Source organism: Pinus tabuliformis, chromosome J, assembly GCF_031772625.1.
Source record: "Pinus tabuliformis cultivar Carrire ecotype Pingquan chromosome J, CPIR1, whole genome shotgun sequence".
In the NCBI taxonomy this organism is placed as follows: Eukaryota; Viridiplantae; Streptophyta; class Pinopsida; order Pinales; family Pinaceae; genus Pinus; species Pinus tabuliformis.
Window position 1 is genome coordinate 942,312,193 of NC_142295.1, and position 14,053 is coordinate 942,326,245.

Sequence of the window (14,053 nt, forward strand, 5' to 3'; positions counted from 1 at the left end):
ATAATACTCTTTTTGCTTATTGTTAACAACATTGGATTCTTCATCCCTGGATTTCCTTCATTTCTTCGAGGGTCGACCATTTTCTTGATGTCCCGTATTGCTTTTTCCTTTGCCATTGGACCTGCCATTCCTTTGATCATTGTTGTTGAAGTTGCCCCTAGAATGATTGTGATCATCATCATGCGATGTGTCCCTTCTATTTGGACACTCCCTTGCATAGTGGCCAAACTTATTGCAAACAAAGCATCTTCCCTTCCTTCCATTTTTGAATCCTGGTCTTCCTTGACTTTGCTTCTTAGAACCTACATCATTCTTTCTCTTGGCATGAGTGGAGAATGCAGTGGGGTTGCTTCTATTAGAAGGCAATTCTTGCTCCACCATTCTTGTTTCTTCTTGAATGCATTTCGACATCAATTCTTCAAACCCTGGAATTCGATCATTGTTGAGTATAGTGGTTCTAAATACATACAAGGTAGGTGGGAGTTCTCCAAGGGTGGTGAGCTAAGTCACCTGACACTGGGATTCCGGATTCGACGGACACGGGGATTCGAGTGTCAAATACAAACACGTTGACCCCCTGGAACAGGACACATTCGAATACGTTATATATTATTTTATATATATATATATATATATATATATATATATATATATATATTTCTTACACAAATTCTCATTCATGATACAAATTCATTGATTCAAACATAGATCTTCATCTAGATGTAAGTTTTACAAAGTAACATTATGCATACAAAATTACAAATACAATTGTGACATAAATGATAAAACTTTATAATACATATTCAATTCATCAATGATCCAATAGGAGAAAGATAAGATAGTAAGATAAAGATATTGTAGTTTTTTCATTAAGTCATCAAAATCAAAATATGTTACTCGTTACATAGGTAGTGCAATGCCAATGGCAAAAAGAAATAGCAAATACAAAACAACCAGAACTAGAAATCTACAAGTATACCAGCGTCAAAGCAGTAGGTAGCTCATGACTCATGAGTCATCAATCCTTATAGTCATCATCAAAATCAGCGTCATTGTCCTCATCATCATGGTCACCACTGCTCTCCTCTGTTGCATCCTCCTCTGTATCCAAAGTCATCTCTACATCTACTAGTGTGGAGGATGACCCCTCTATAGTATCAACATCATCAAATCTGACAAGCTCTACTACTTACCTGTTGCTTGAATCTCCTTGAAAATGCTCCCACACCTTTTGCTTCTTGCTCTCAAACACCCACAACAAACTAAACAAGTGAATGTGCAAATAGAATGGGAAAATACGGCTTTATAACGTCGTGCAAGTTCTTGATTTCCGGATTCGAAGTGTCCTGATCAGGACACGTTCCGCATTCGAAGTGTCTTGATCAAGACACATTCCGGATTTGAACCGATCGAACACGACGTGTCTTGATTTTCGGACATGAATCCGCCCGAATCGTGTCCGATTCGCCGGATTCGGAACACATAGGGCCTAGGGGATGAATCTGGTTTCATAAGTGGTGAGAGTAAGTTCCTTGTCAGCAATGACTTCTCCAATCGAGAGTAGATCATTCTTGATCTCAATAATCCTCAAGAAATAGGATTGAATATCCTCATCCTTGCCCTTAATATCCTTCAACTTATTCTTGAGAAATAGAATTTGATTAACATTACTAACCTTGAACATGCCAACCAACCTGTCGTAGATCTCCTTGGAGGTCTTCAATTCGAAGATGTAGGCCACTAGATGCTTGTCAATGGAATCCCTGATAATCTTCTTTGCTTTGACTTCAGCCCTATTGTACTTGGTCTTCGCAACAGCCGGTGCATTTGAAGGAGGTTCAAGGATTTTACCCTGCACATAGTCCATCACTTCTTTTTCTTCCAAGGTCAAATCAAGAGACATCTTCCGTCCATGATAGCCAGATTTATCATGGAGCTTGTCTTCAGCCAGGAAGTAGGATGAGGAACACATTGAGCCTTTTGTCCTTGTCTAATTGTCTTTGGTGATTGCTCTTTCACTCTTGCTTGGGCTTTGTCTTCACCTCAGCTCTGATACCATGTTAATTTTAGGCAACAATGGTATGTTCTATGCTTTAGAGCAATTTTACTTCAATTTCTTTATTAGCCCAGTATCAATATTTAGATTAGCAATCACATCAACATGATAGTAAAATGCAAATAGAACATAAACATAAACAGTAGAAGGCAAGCCAAGACAAGAGGACACAAGATGTGGCACCAGTCAAGGACAAACCCCAATGTGGGGAAACCCTTGATCAAATCTTCTTTCAGTCTTCAATAGTTCAGCAGAGAGAGATAGTACAATTTACAAATCTGATAATTTATAACAACAGCAAAAGAGCTCTAACCAAAAAAGTCAAACGCTTGTCAATAGGGCAGATTTGACCCTCAACTAATTGGTCAACTTTGGTCTTCAAACATCAAGATGAATCAGCCCTCAAAATAGCCCAATCAAAATCTGGTCAAACAGCCCACTTACGGTCAGCCCTAGCTGCAGTCAACACTAGTCAAAGTGTCCTGAAATTTTGCTCTCCTAAAATTTCGTACGTGTGGAGAGAGAGAGAGAAGTGTGAAGATGAGTGTGTCCAAATGAGGCTAAGGCATCATGTATTCATAGCAAACACTGAAGATGAATAGACGTGACTGTTGGGCTTCTGAGCTTACATAAGTTTGTTGGCCGACCTTGACAATTTGTCCATAATCAAAATAAATTCATAACTTCATTTGTACATGTCGGAATCGGATGATCTTTAGATCAATCCTACATCTCTCGGAGAGAGGAATCCAAGAAAAATACCAGTTGTCATAAATAAGATGACCCATGTGGAGTTTGGCCCTAATTGCCAATTTTAACAATTTCAGATTTTTAAGTTTCCCTATTGCTCAAAGAGTATTTGACTGTGTGAGGGGTGCATCAATGGGAGGGAGACTCATGTAAGTGAATTGTCTCATAAGCCCTTTTCATCTATTTTTGGCTCTTGGAATTACACAAGCCTAGGTGGGGGAACCAATTAAGTTATTGCATAACAACATGTGGTGTTGCATAAAAACATGTGGAGTGGGTTAGTTACTTGGAGAAGCGTGGTTGACATGAGAGTTGTTATGTAACTGCTTACCCTTGTCACATGTGAAGCACTCTAGTTGGGGAAGATTGTCTTGGAGGGCACACTCTTTTGGGTTAAGGTTTGACCTTGTCATGTGAAGCGCTCCATTCTAGAGACTTCGTTTATAACTTCACCTCTTTTTTTATTCTAGGGTGCATGAATTCCTACACAATACTTAGTATGTGAGAGGTGGCATTCCCATTGATAGTGCTTTGTTTAGGAGCTTGTGAGAGCCTAGAGGATGATAGGTTTTCGCATTGTAAGTTTAGGAGAAAATGATTTTGTTGTTATGTAGTTTTCTTCTGTTGTAATAGAAAGAGATGTGATTGTAGTTGTAGATGATTCCACTAATCTTAGTTTCCAGATTTGATCCATCTTCTTACTGTAGCATTGCTATTGATTAGTACATTATCCTGATTTTTTCAGTTCCAATTTATCTTCTATTTTATGTTGGGCTGATGGCAGATTTAGCATGTTGATTTAATTTTCCAGGTCTATCTTTTCTTATACCTATCATCTGTTTGCTGCTGGAATGATCTAAACTCATGCTATGTGGTGTCTACACTCCTGAATTTCCCATACAGCATTTTGGTTTATGCAGGTTTGAAGTTTTGATAGGTGCTTCAGAAGCTTTCAGATTTAGCTGGGTCTATGAGTGCAGATCTGTTGTCACAAGGTGAAATTTTAACACAAATCCACTTGTGATTCCTTCTCATCTTCTTGGATCACCTTTCTCCCTTGGGTTATCCCAAGCTGCCCACTGTTGAGCTACTCAAAGCTCCTTCAAGTGAATTCAAACGTTTTATTTTTAATAGGATTTGAACCTCTTGGAGTTTGTTGATCATAGTTGACCATGTCAACTGGATCCACATCATCTCTAGTTGACCAAATTAACTGGGGGTCCACGTCATCACTAATCATCAGCTGCCATCCGGAACCTAACTAACAGCCTGGATTTATGCCTGCCACGTGGGACTCTGTTGTGGTCCATTTCCTATGAATAATTCTGGCCAAATCAAATAAAATGAAAACACACTGAAATGAAACGATGTTTGGTGTGATGCGAGACTGCCAGCTATGTAGGAATGCGCCGTAGTCTATCTGTTATACGTTTTGGAAGTTTTTCCAGCATATTTTCCGGTCTAATTTGCCCAGACTCCAGCAGAGATTTGTTGGAATCACAAGTTTAAGTTGTGAACTTTCCACATTCTTAGTGCCCTAGAGATTTTTCAGAGTGTTGAATACATATATGTAGTCAAAAATCAATTTTAAACAACAAAAATCAAGATTTGACTAAAAAGAAATTCATCTGATTCCGGCCAAAAACTCCAAAATGTATAATGGTTAGACAACGCAGATAGGGATGTTGTTGATTTTAGGATAACAATTGTATGTTCTATACTTAGAGAAATTTTACTTCAATTTATTTATTAGTCCAATATCAATATCTAGTTTAGCAATCACATCAACATGATAGTAAAATGCAGATATAACATAAACAATAACAATAGAAAACAATCCAAGACAAGAGGACACAAGATATGGCATCGGCCAGGGACAAACCCCAATGTGGGGAAACCCTTGATCAATTCTTCTTATAATTCTTCAAAAGTCAGTAGAGAGAGAGTAGAATATATAATATTCATTTGTCCAATTACAGTGAAAATCTGATCAGTCAAACAACAAAAACAGAAAGCCCTAACCAGAAAATCAACGCTGGTCAACAGGGCATATTTCTACCTCAATTCAGCTCGGTAAAACCCAGTCAACTTCGGCCTCCAACAGCAAGTCTAATCAGCCCAAAACAGTTCGAAAAAATTCAATCAAAACTAGTCAACAAAAGTCAACCCTGCGGCCAACGCTAGTACAGTCAACGCTGGTCAAACAGGAGGTAAGATTGCCTCGATTCTTGTGCCCAGATCTGTGGCTTGCTAAGACAGAATTCCTCCACCCAAAACCGCACCAAAACAAGTCAATGCTTGGTCAACGTAGGTCAAAACAACCTCTGAAATTTTCGGTCAAATCTTGTCAACGCATGGAACAGAAAACCCTTCCTTCCCTTCGCACGTGTGGAGAGCAGCTTCTTATTTTTGTACCCAATCAATGAAGGAGAGAGAAGATGAGTGAGTAAAGTGTGTCCAAATGAGGAGGAGGCATCATGTATTTATAAGCAAACGTTGAGGATGAATAGACGTGACTATTGGGCTTCTGAGCCTACATGAGTTTGTTGGTCGACCTTGACAATTTGTCCATAATCAAAATAAATTCATAACTTTATTTGTACATGTCAGAATGGGATGATATTTAGATCAATCCTACACCTCTCAGAGAGAGGAATCCAAGAAAAATATGAGTTGCCTCATATGAGTTGTCCAATGTGAAGTTTGGCCCTAATTGTCAAATTTAACACTCCTCCTCAACTAGGGAGAACTTCACCTGCCAAACTGTCTGACAACCTGTACCATCATTGTCTTCGTTTTGCCTCCCTCTGCGAACTATGAAGAAAGAAGAAATGATCGAGAATGTATCATACCATTCTCCACTGACCCAAAGTCAATCTCCAATAATAGAGAGTGTGTCATACCACTCTTAACCAACCCAAAGTCAATTTCCATTGATCCTGGATCAATATCAACATCCTAGCATAGGGAGTACGATAGTACACGATGCGTCCATCGATAGTACTATGGTCCCTATCCTCATTTCGCTACTCATTGGCCAAATGAGAGGTACTTCCTATGAGTTCCAGATTGCATGGGTAGGATGTGCCGACAGGAGAAGGTGAACCACTCATCCTGCTCATATGCCATAGGAGAAGGTGAACCACTCATCCTATGCATATGACACCATGGGGTATCACACAAGAAAGTGAACCACTCACCCCTGTACATCGCGCACAAATAGGGGAAGGTAAACCACTCACCCTATGGTCGCTAATCGCTCCAAGCCCCAGAGCTCCCAAAGCTCAACATCCATCTCATACGGGGCCCTCATAAGAGGGTCTCTCCACGACTCCAAGGCGTTCACGGAAGGTTAAGAATTTGACCTTCCCAAGGGGCTTCGTAAGAATATCAGTGACCTGATCATCAGTCCCAATGTGTTGAAGCCTTATTGACCGCCATTGTACCATATCCCGGATAAAATGGTACCAGATATCAATATGCTTGGAGCGGTCATGAAACACGGGATTCTCCGAAAGACGAATCCCACTCTGGTTGTCACAGAAGATCATGGTGGTATCCAGCACATGTCCAAACAGCTCACTAAAGAGCTTCCTCAACCAAACAGCTTCACAGGAGGCCAAACTAGTAGCAATGTATTCAGCCTCAATGGTGCTCAAGGCAACTGACTTCTGCTTCCTGCTCATCCATGATATCGAAGCAGAACCTAGAGAGAAGCAACATCTAGATGTGCTTTTACGATCCACCACACTGCCAGCCCAGTCTGCATCAGAGTAACCATGGAGCCTCACATTCCCGGCAGTGTATCTTAGTCCATAAGTGATTGTGCCCCGAAGATATCTCAAGAGATTCTTGGCAACAATCCAATGTATGTGATGAGGCTCGACCATAAATTGGCTCAATGTATTCACTACAAAACATATGTCCGGACGAAGTTCACCAAAAACATCAGGGCCCCCATGAGTTGACGATACTCAAAAGGATTTCCCAAATCGGGCCCAACAACACTTCCACATAACTTCTTGAAGTTAAGTTCCATCGGAGTAGTCACAGACTTGCAGTCCATCATCCCAAATCTTTCAACAATCTTCACAATATATTTTCCTTAAGAAAGGAAAATCTCACCTAGCTTTTGCCATACCTCCAACCCTAGGAAGTAATGCATCAGTCCTTCATCTCGAATTCAAAAGCCAACTCCCTCTTACATTAATGAATAAGAGAGTCTACACCTATCAAAAAGAGATCGTCCACATAGAGTACCAAGATGAGATGTCTATCATTCTCAACCTTAAAATAAAGTTTTGGACCAGCTTCACTTCTTGTAAATTCCAGCTTCATTAGATAGTTATCGATCCTCTCATACCAAGCCCGGGATGCTTGCTTCAACCCATAGAGGGCTTTCTTCAACCTGCATACATGTGTTTGATGATTTTGAACTTCGAACACCTCAGGTTGTTCTACATAGACTTCCTCCTTAAATGAACCATGCAAGAAGGCAGTCTTGGCATCCATCTGGTGAAGATTCCATCCTTGCAAGGTAGCAAGGGCTATAATCAAACAGATGGTGGTGTAGCGGGCAACTGGTGCAAATATCTCATCATAATCTACACCTTCCTTTTGAGAGCAGTCTCGAGAAACGAATCTGGCCTTGAACTTTTCAGCACTTCCATCATCTTCATGCTTGATCTTGAAGAGCCATTTCGAGGTGACAACGAATTTGTCCTTGGGTCTAGGAACCACACCCCAGACATCATTCTTCATAATCGACTCATACTCTTCGTTCATTGCATCCTTCCAAACTTGGTGTTTGGTAGCTTCTTCGAATGTGCAAGGCTCAGAATGAACAATGGTGCTCATAGCAGTTAAGTGCCCTTGGTACCTATTTGGTTTCTTGCTTTCATGAAATGTCCCCCTTGGTGCAACATGTCTCTCAGCATCTTCGAGAGTCTCCCTAAGCCATGAGGGTCTCCTTTTCGAGGAGGAGGGCTCATGAGGGGGTGGATCAATGGGATCCATTGGTCCTTCAGCATCGAGCATCTACTCATCCTGCAGTTCTCCCTACTTTCCGGAATTTGCTTCTTTATCCTTCCTTGGAAGAGGAAGGTTACTAATCTTCCCAAGGGCAGCATCCTCATCAAAAGTGACATCATGACTTATCTCCACTTCTCTTTGACCAAGCACATAGATTCTATATGCCTTAGAAGTTTCACTGTAGCCCACAAATGTTCCTTTCTTCCCAAAAGCATCCAATTTGCTTCTCTTTTCCTTCGGCACATGAAAATATACGGGACTACCAAAAATTCTAAAGTGAGAAACATCAGGCTTCTTACCAGTGAAAACTTCTTAGGGAGTCTTGGAGTCCAACGCTTGATGAGGGCATGTATTTTGAACATACATGGCAGTGTTTACAGCTTCGGCCCATAAGAACTTTGGAAGGCTTTGATCATGAAGCATGGCACAAGTGGCTTCTACGATAGAACGGTTCTTCCTTTCAGCGACACCATTTTGCTCAGAAGTATATGTAGTAGTAGTCTCCCTATTAATGCCAGCTTCTCTATAATAATCTTTGAACTCATTTGATTCGTATTCGGTTCCATTATCAGTCCTCAATATTTTGATCTTCTTCCTGGTTTGATTTTCGACCAAAGCTTTGAAATAGCAGAACCATGAGAATACTTCGTCCTTCTTCTTCAAGAAATATATCCAAGTCTTGCGAGAGAAGTCATCTATAAAAGTTGCATAAAATAAGTATCCTCCTAATGAGTTCACGGACATTGCACCATATAGATCAGAATGAATCAATTGTAATATGTCAGTAGTCTTGCTATCACTTGAGGGGAATGGTCCCCTTGTATGCTTTACTTCGGCACACCCCTGTCAAACACCTTCATGTTCTATTTTAAATTCGGGCATACTTGTCACCATCTTCCTAGCATCGGGTAGAGCCTTATAATGTAGATGAGCAAACCTCCGATGCCATAATTCGGATTGAAGTGATGTGTCGCAAGACATAGCTCCCAATGAGCTTCCTCCAACTTGATATAGGTTATCAACCCTGAAGCCAGTGTAAATGCATCTTTGAAATTTTTTTTCCACACACTTACCTTTCCAACGATGAATGCCACCATGAATCCTTTGTCCTCCATCGTCGAGATAGATACCAGGTTCTTCTTTAGATTGGGTACATATAGTACTTCTTGTAGATGAATGGTGTTACCCTGATTCAATTGAAGAGTAACATTCCCAACTCCCTTCACGAGATAGGTGGCATTGTCTCCAAGGATAATTTCTAAATTTGTATCCCTTTCAATCAAATTTGAAAGAGCTTCCTTATACCCGGTGAAGTGCCTTGAGGCACCACTATCAATCAACCAATTTCCCAAAGTGTCCAGAGGAGATGCAGTAGAAAGGGCAGATATAAGATAGAATTATTTTTGCTTGTTATCAACAACATTAGATTCATCATACCTGATGTTTCTTAATCACTTGGGAGGGCGACCATTTCCTCGATGAGAAGCGAGAGCATTCCTTTTTCCTTGGTTGTTGAATCTGCCAATCCTTTGATTGTTGTTGTCCCTGAAATTAATGTTGTTGTGGTTGTCATTATCATGAGGTGTATCCCTTCTATTAGGACATTCCCTAGCATAGTAATCAAACTTGTTCCAAATGAAGCATCATCCCTTCCTTCCATTTTTTAAACCCGGCCTTCCTTAACATTGCTTCTTTGAACCTGCATTGTTCTTCTTTTTAGCATGAGCGGAGAATGCAGTAGGATCATTCCTATTTGAAGGCATATCTAGTTCCATCATCCTTGTTTTTTCTTGAGAGCATTTAGTCAGCAATTCTTCAAAACCTGGAATCCTGTCGTTATTACGAATAGTAGTGTTGAACACATGCCATTCACGAGGGAGTCCTCCAAAGGCAATGAGGGTAAGCTCCCTATCAACAATAGCTTCTCCAATCGAAAGAAGATCATTTTTTATCTTTGTAATCCTCGTGAAGTAGGATTGAATATCTTCATTTCTTCATTTCTTTATATCCTTCAGCTTGTTCTTGAGGAAAAGAATTTGATTCGCATTGTTAGATTTGAACATGCCAACCAACCTGTCATATATCTCCTTTGATGTGTTCAAATCGGAAATGTAAGCAATTAAATGCTTATGAATAGAATCCCTAGTGATCTTCTTGGCTTTGACTTACCCCTTCTTGTATTTGGTCTTAGCACCAGCTGGTGCGTTAGGAGGTTCTGACATCTTTCCCTGCACATAATCCATCACATCTTGCTTTTCTAATGACAAATCAGGAGACATCTTCCATGCATGATAATCAGACTTATCATGAAGCTCATCATTAGATTTGAAGTAGGATGTGGAAGCCATTGAATCTTGTCTTTGATAAGTGATTGCTCTTTTCACTCTTGCTTGGGCTTTGTCTTCACCTCAGCTCTGATACCATATTAATTTTAGGATAACAACGGTATGTTCTATGCTTAGAGCAATTTTACTTCAATTTCTTTATCAGCCCAATATCAATATCCAGTTTAGCAATCACATCAACATGATAGTAAAATGCAGATAGAACATAAACAATAACAGTAAAAAACAATCCAAGAGAAGGGGACACAAGATATGGCACCAGCCAAGGATAAACCCCAATGTGGGGAAACCCTTGATCAATTTTTCGTATAATTCTTCAAAAGTTCAGCAGAGAGAGATAGTACAATGTATAATATTCATTTGTCCAATTACAGTGAAAATTTGATCAATCAAACAGCAAAAATAGAAAGCCCTAACCAGAAAGTCAACAATGGTCAACAAGGCAGATTTCTTCCTCATTTCAGCTTGGTCAAACCCAGTCAACTTCGGCCTCCAACAGCAAGTCTAATCAGCCCAAAACAGTCCGAAAAAATCCAGTCAAAACTGGTCAACAAAAGTCAACCCTGTGGCCAGCCCTAGTACAGTCAACACTGGTCAAACAATAAGTGAGATTACCTCAGTTCTTGTGCCCAGATCTGCGACCTGCTAAGACAAAATTCCTCCACCAACAACCACACGAAAATAGGTCAACGCTTGGTCAACGAAGGTCAAAACAGCCTCTGAAATTTTCGGTCAAATCTGGTCAATGCATGGAACAGAGAACCCTTCCTTCCCTTCGCACGTGTGGAGAGCAGCTTCTGATTTTTGTACCCAATCAATGAAGGAGAGAAAAGATGAGTGAGTGAAGTGTGTCCAACTGAGGAGGAGGCATCATGTATTTATAGGCAAACGTTGAGAATGAATAGGCGTGACTATTGGGCTTCTGAGCCTACATGAGTTTGCTGGCCGACCTTGACAATTTGTCCATAATCAAAATAAATTCATAACTTCATTTGTACATGTCAGAGTGGGACTATCTTTAGATCAATCATACACCTCTCAGAGAGAGGAATCCAAGAAAAATATGAGCTGCCTCATATGAGCTGTCCAATGTGAAGTTTGGCCCTAGTTGCCAAATTTAACAGATGCTCCTGCACCAAGCAAATGACTAGTGTTGTTCAGTCTTTCTGTCCTTAGCTTTTGTATAATTTCCTGATTTCTATGTATGTGTGAAGACTTCAATTTTCATGCAGTAAGTAGTCCGCTAGATAGAAGTGTTGTGGGAAATGTCAATTCCAATGCCAGTTTTGTTTCTTTCAATAGTCTTTCAAATTAGTTTTTAGAGCTAGCTACTAAAGGTGGCAAAACTGTCTATCTATATGACCACCATTTTCTGATATTCGGTTTCCTCCTTCAGGGAAGATTATACATAAATAAGTGTGTTCAGGTAAAAAAATAAAAATTAACAAGTCAAATAAAACTCTCTGTTTTGAAGCCATCTTTCCCTGAAGAACAAACCAAAGCCTCCCAGGTAGCAAAAAGAAGAAACTGATGCCCATCTTATGCCAAGGGGCAGACAAGCTTTTACAGCAGTACTGCCCTTCTGCAATTTGGATTGCAACTATTTGTTCAAAAGTTTTGAAAAGACTTGCTTGAAACATAATCACCAACATAATTAAACAAAACAACGTGAATGCATTCCAAAAAATTTCAAGGGGTTAGCAATTTGGAACTGTCATTCTAAATGAGGAAAGCTAGCACTGCTGAGACTTTTTTTCTACAAGATAATTCATACATGTCTTGTCTCGGTTTACTCTGAAGAAATCTATTAGGATTTTCAGGTATTCAAAATCTGCATCTGCCAAAAACACTCGGTTTTCAGGTTTTTAGAGAATGTATGATATACTCTGAAACCCAACTCTAGACGAGACTAAAAACCAACCCTGACATAAAGTTTCAACGCATTACTTTGATATAGGATTATGACATTTTGCAGTCCAATTCACCAAGGCTTTCCCTATCATGGAGGGATTTTCTGTTTGATTCCACTTATTACTAGATTAGCTGAAAAATGCAGGTTGGCCACTGTTCTTTCATCGCTGAGCAAAATTGTATAGAGTGAGATTAGCAGCATGCAAATTTATTCCTACACATTGTTCTTGTCATGGAATTACCAACTTACCCATGTCAGTCCAGATATATTATCATTGCGTATACACGCAGACATACATAATGATCCAGAATACATCATGCAATCATCGAAGCCCTTTGAAATACCCTTGGATTTCTACCATTGGCATAGAAAACTACGTCCTGTACATTTCCACACATGCAATCCTGGTTTGATGACAGAAGCATACTGCCCCGTGTTATTTGATTCACATTGGACAAATGGCTGAAACATTTATATAAAGAACAAGATATTTGCATTCAACAAATCAAATCGCCAGCTCTAAATCGAAAAAAACACGAATCCTGGAAAAGCCCTACCTAAGACATGTCTGCATCAATTTAAAACTATTACTCAACACTAATGAACATAAGTTTAAAACATCAAATACAGCCAAATTAGTAGGAGCGGAGGTGGGTTGCCCTGTTGGGAAAAGAGAAGTGTTCTTGCTGCCCCCACCAGCGTTCGATTCCTCCAAGTGATATGTTTGCACTTTGTGGTCTGGTACACTTCTGCAAGGGGCCCCTATTCCGCAAAAACAGTTATCGTCATTCAGTCGAGTAGGGAGATCACACGTCATAAATGCGACGAGGTGTTTCGCCTCTTGATAGGGGTGATGGTCAGGAGGTACCACCTTCGTCAGTTTCCAATTAGCATGACCTCAAACCATGGCTAAACCCTAGAGAGAATAAATTAAAAACCCCAGTTAAACCCTCGCAAGCATAAACATCAGAATTGCTAGAAGTAACATACCTGCAAGCCAAGGCAAAGGATTGAATGGCTCGGGGACTTCCTTACAATATTCTCTCAGTTGAGGAGGCAGGGAGCTGCTTTCTAACCTCTGTCGTTCTTTGTCATCTTCTGTATCGGCTGGCTCAATGTATTCAGTTGCAGCTTGCACTGTAAATGGCCATGTCTTCACATTTAAACTTCTATGCACAGACGTTTTCTCTGAAGAACGAAATCCAAAGGTCCCCCTGTTGGGTTTCGGTGAAGAAGCCTTCAAACGCGATGCAGGACACGTATTTTGAGGTAGACGGCAGAGCCATCGGTTGGGATGCAACATGAACGCAAAATGACGATAGTTTACTATATCCGCAGGTGCTCTGTGCGTCCGAACCGTATGAGGTAGAGAGCATTGTTGCGGAAACAATCGGCAATGCCCGACAGCGGCCATTACTGCCCAACCGTAATGGATTAAACAGCGAGATCACGCGCGCTAGTGTATGACTGGATTCACATACATTTCGACTGAATAGCAGAAAACTGTGAATGCATGGAGAAAATGATACCAAGCTTCTATCAAGCTGAAAGGGCAATGAATTTCCACTTCCAACTTGGGGAACTGTTGCCTGGCATATGGATTTAATTTTAAATTGGGTTAAGATTTCCCTTACCGAGTTTGTATTTGTTTCTTAATGCATGGCATAAAATGGATCTTTTATATAAAAAAATTCGCTTTTATAAAATTTAATATTTTTTACATCTCTATTGATGTAATTATTTTAAGATAAATTATAACTAGCATTTGCCCCAAGAGGGTAAAGACATGCTTATAGATGAATAGATGAATGTAGAGTGACATAGAGGTAGCACTACAGGAAACAAGGATGTGGACGTGAAAGGTATGAGGAATCAGGGGGTGAGGGGTGGGGAAATCAAAAGGATTTGGTAAAGCAGAGGGTTGCATGTGGGACATCATTGTGTTATCAAAATCTGGCG

At 40.2% G+C, this 14,053-nt stretch overlaps 1 protein-coding gene across 1 annotated transcript in view; it reads right to left on the reverse strand.

The window, feature by feature from the left end:
* EMB1923 (embryo defective 1923) overlaps nucleotides 1-13,740 on the reverse strand; it is a 42,893-nt gene extending 29,153 nt beyond the window's left edge. The window contains exon 1 of the mRNA XM_089378772.1: nucleotides 13,085-13,740. Within this exon, the coding sequence (XP_089234898.1) occupies nucleotides 13,085-13,508 (424 nt within the window). The 5' untranslated portion in view covers nucleotides 13,509-13,740. The remainder of the gene's footprint in view (nucleotides 1-13,084) is intronic.
* Between the last annotated feature and the right edge of the window lie 313 nt (nucleotides 13,741-14,053).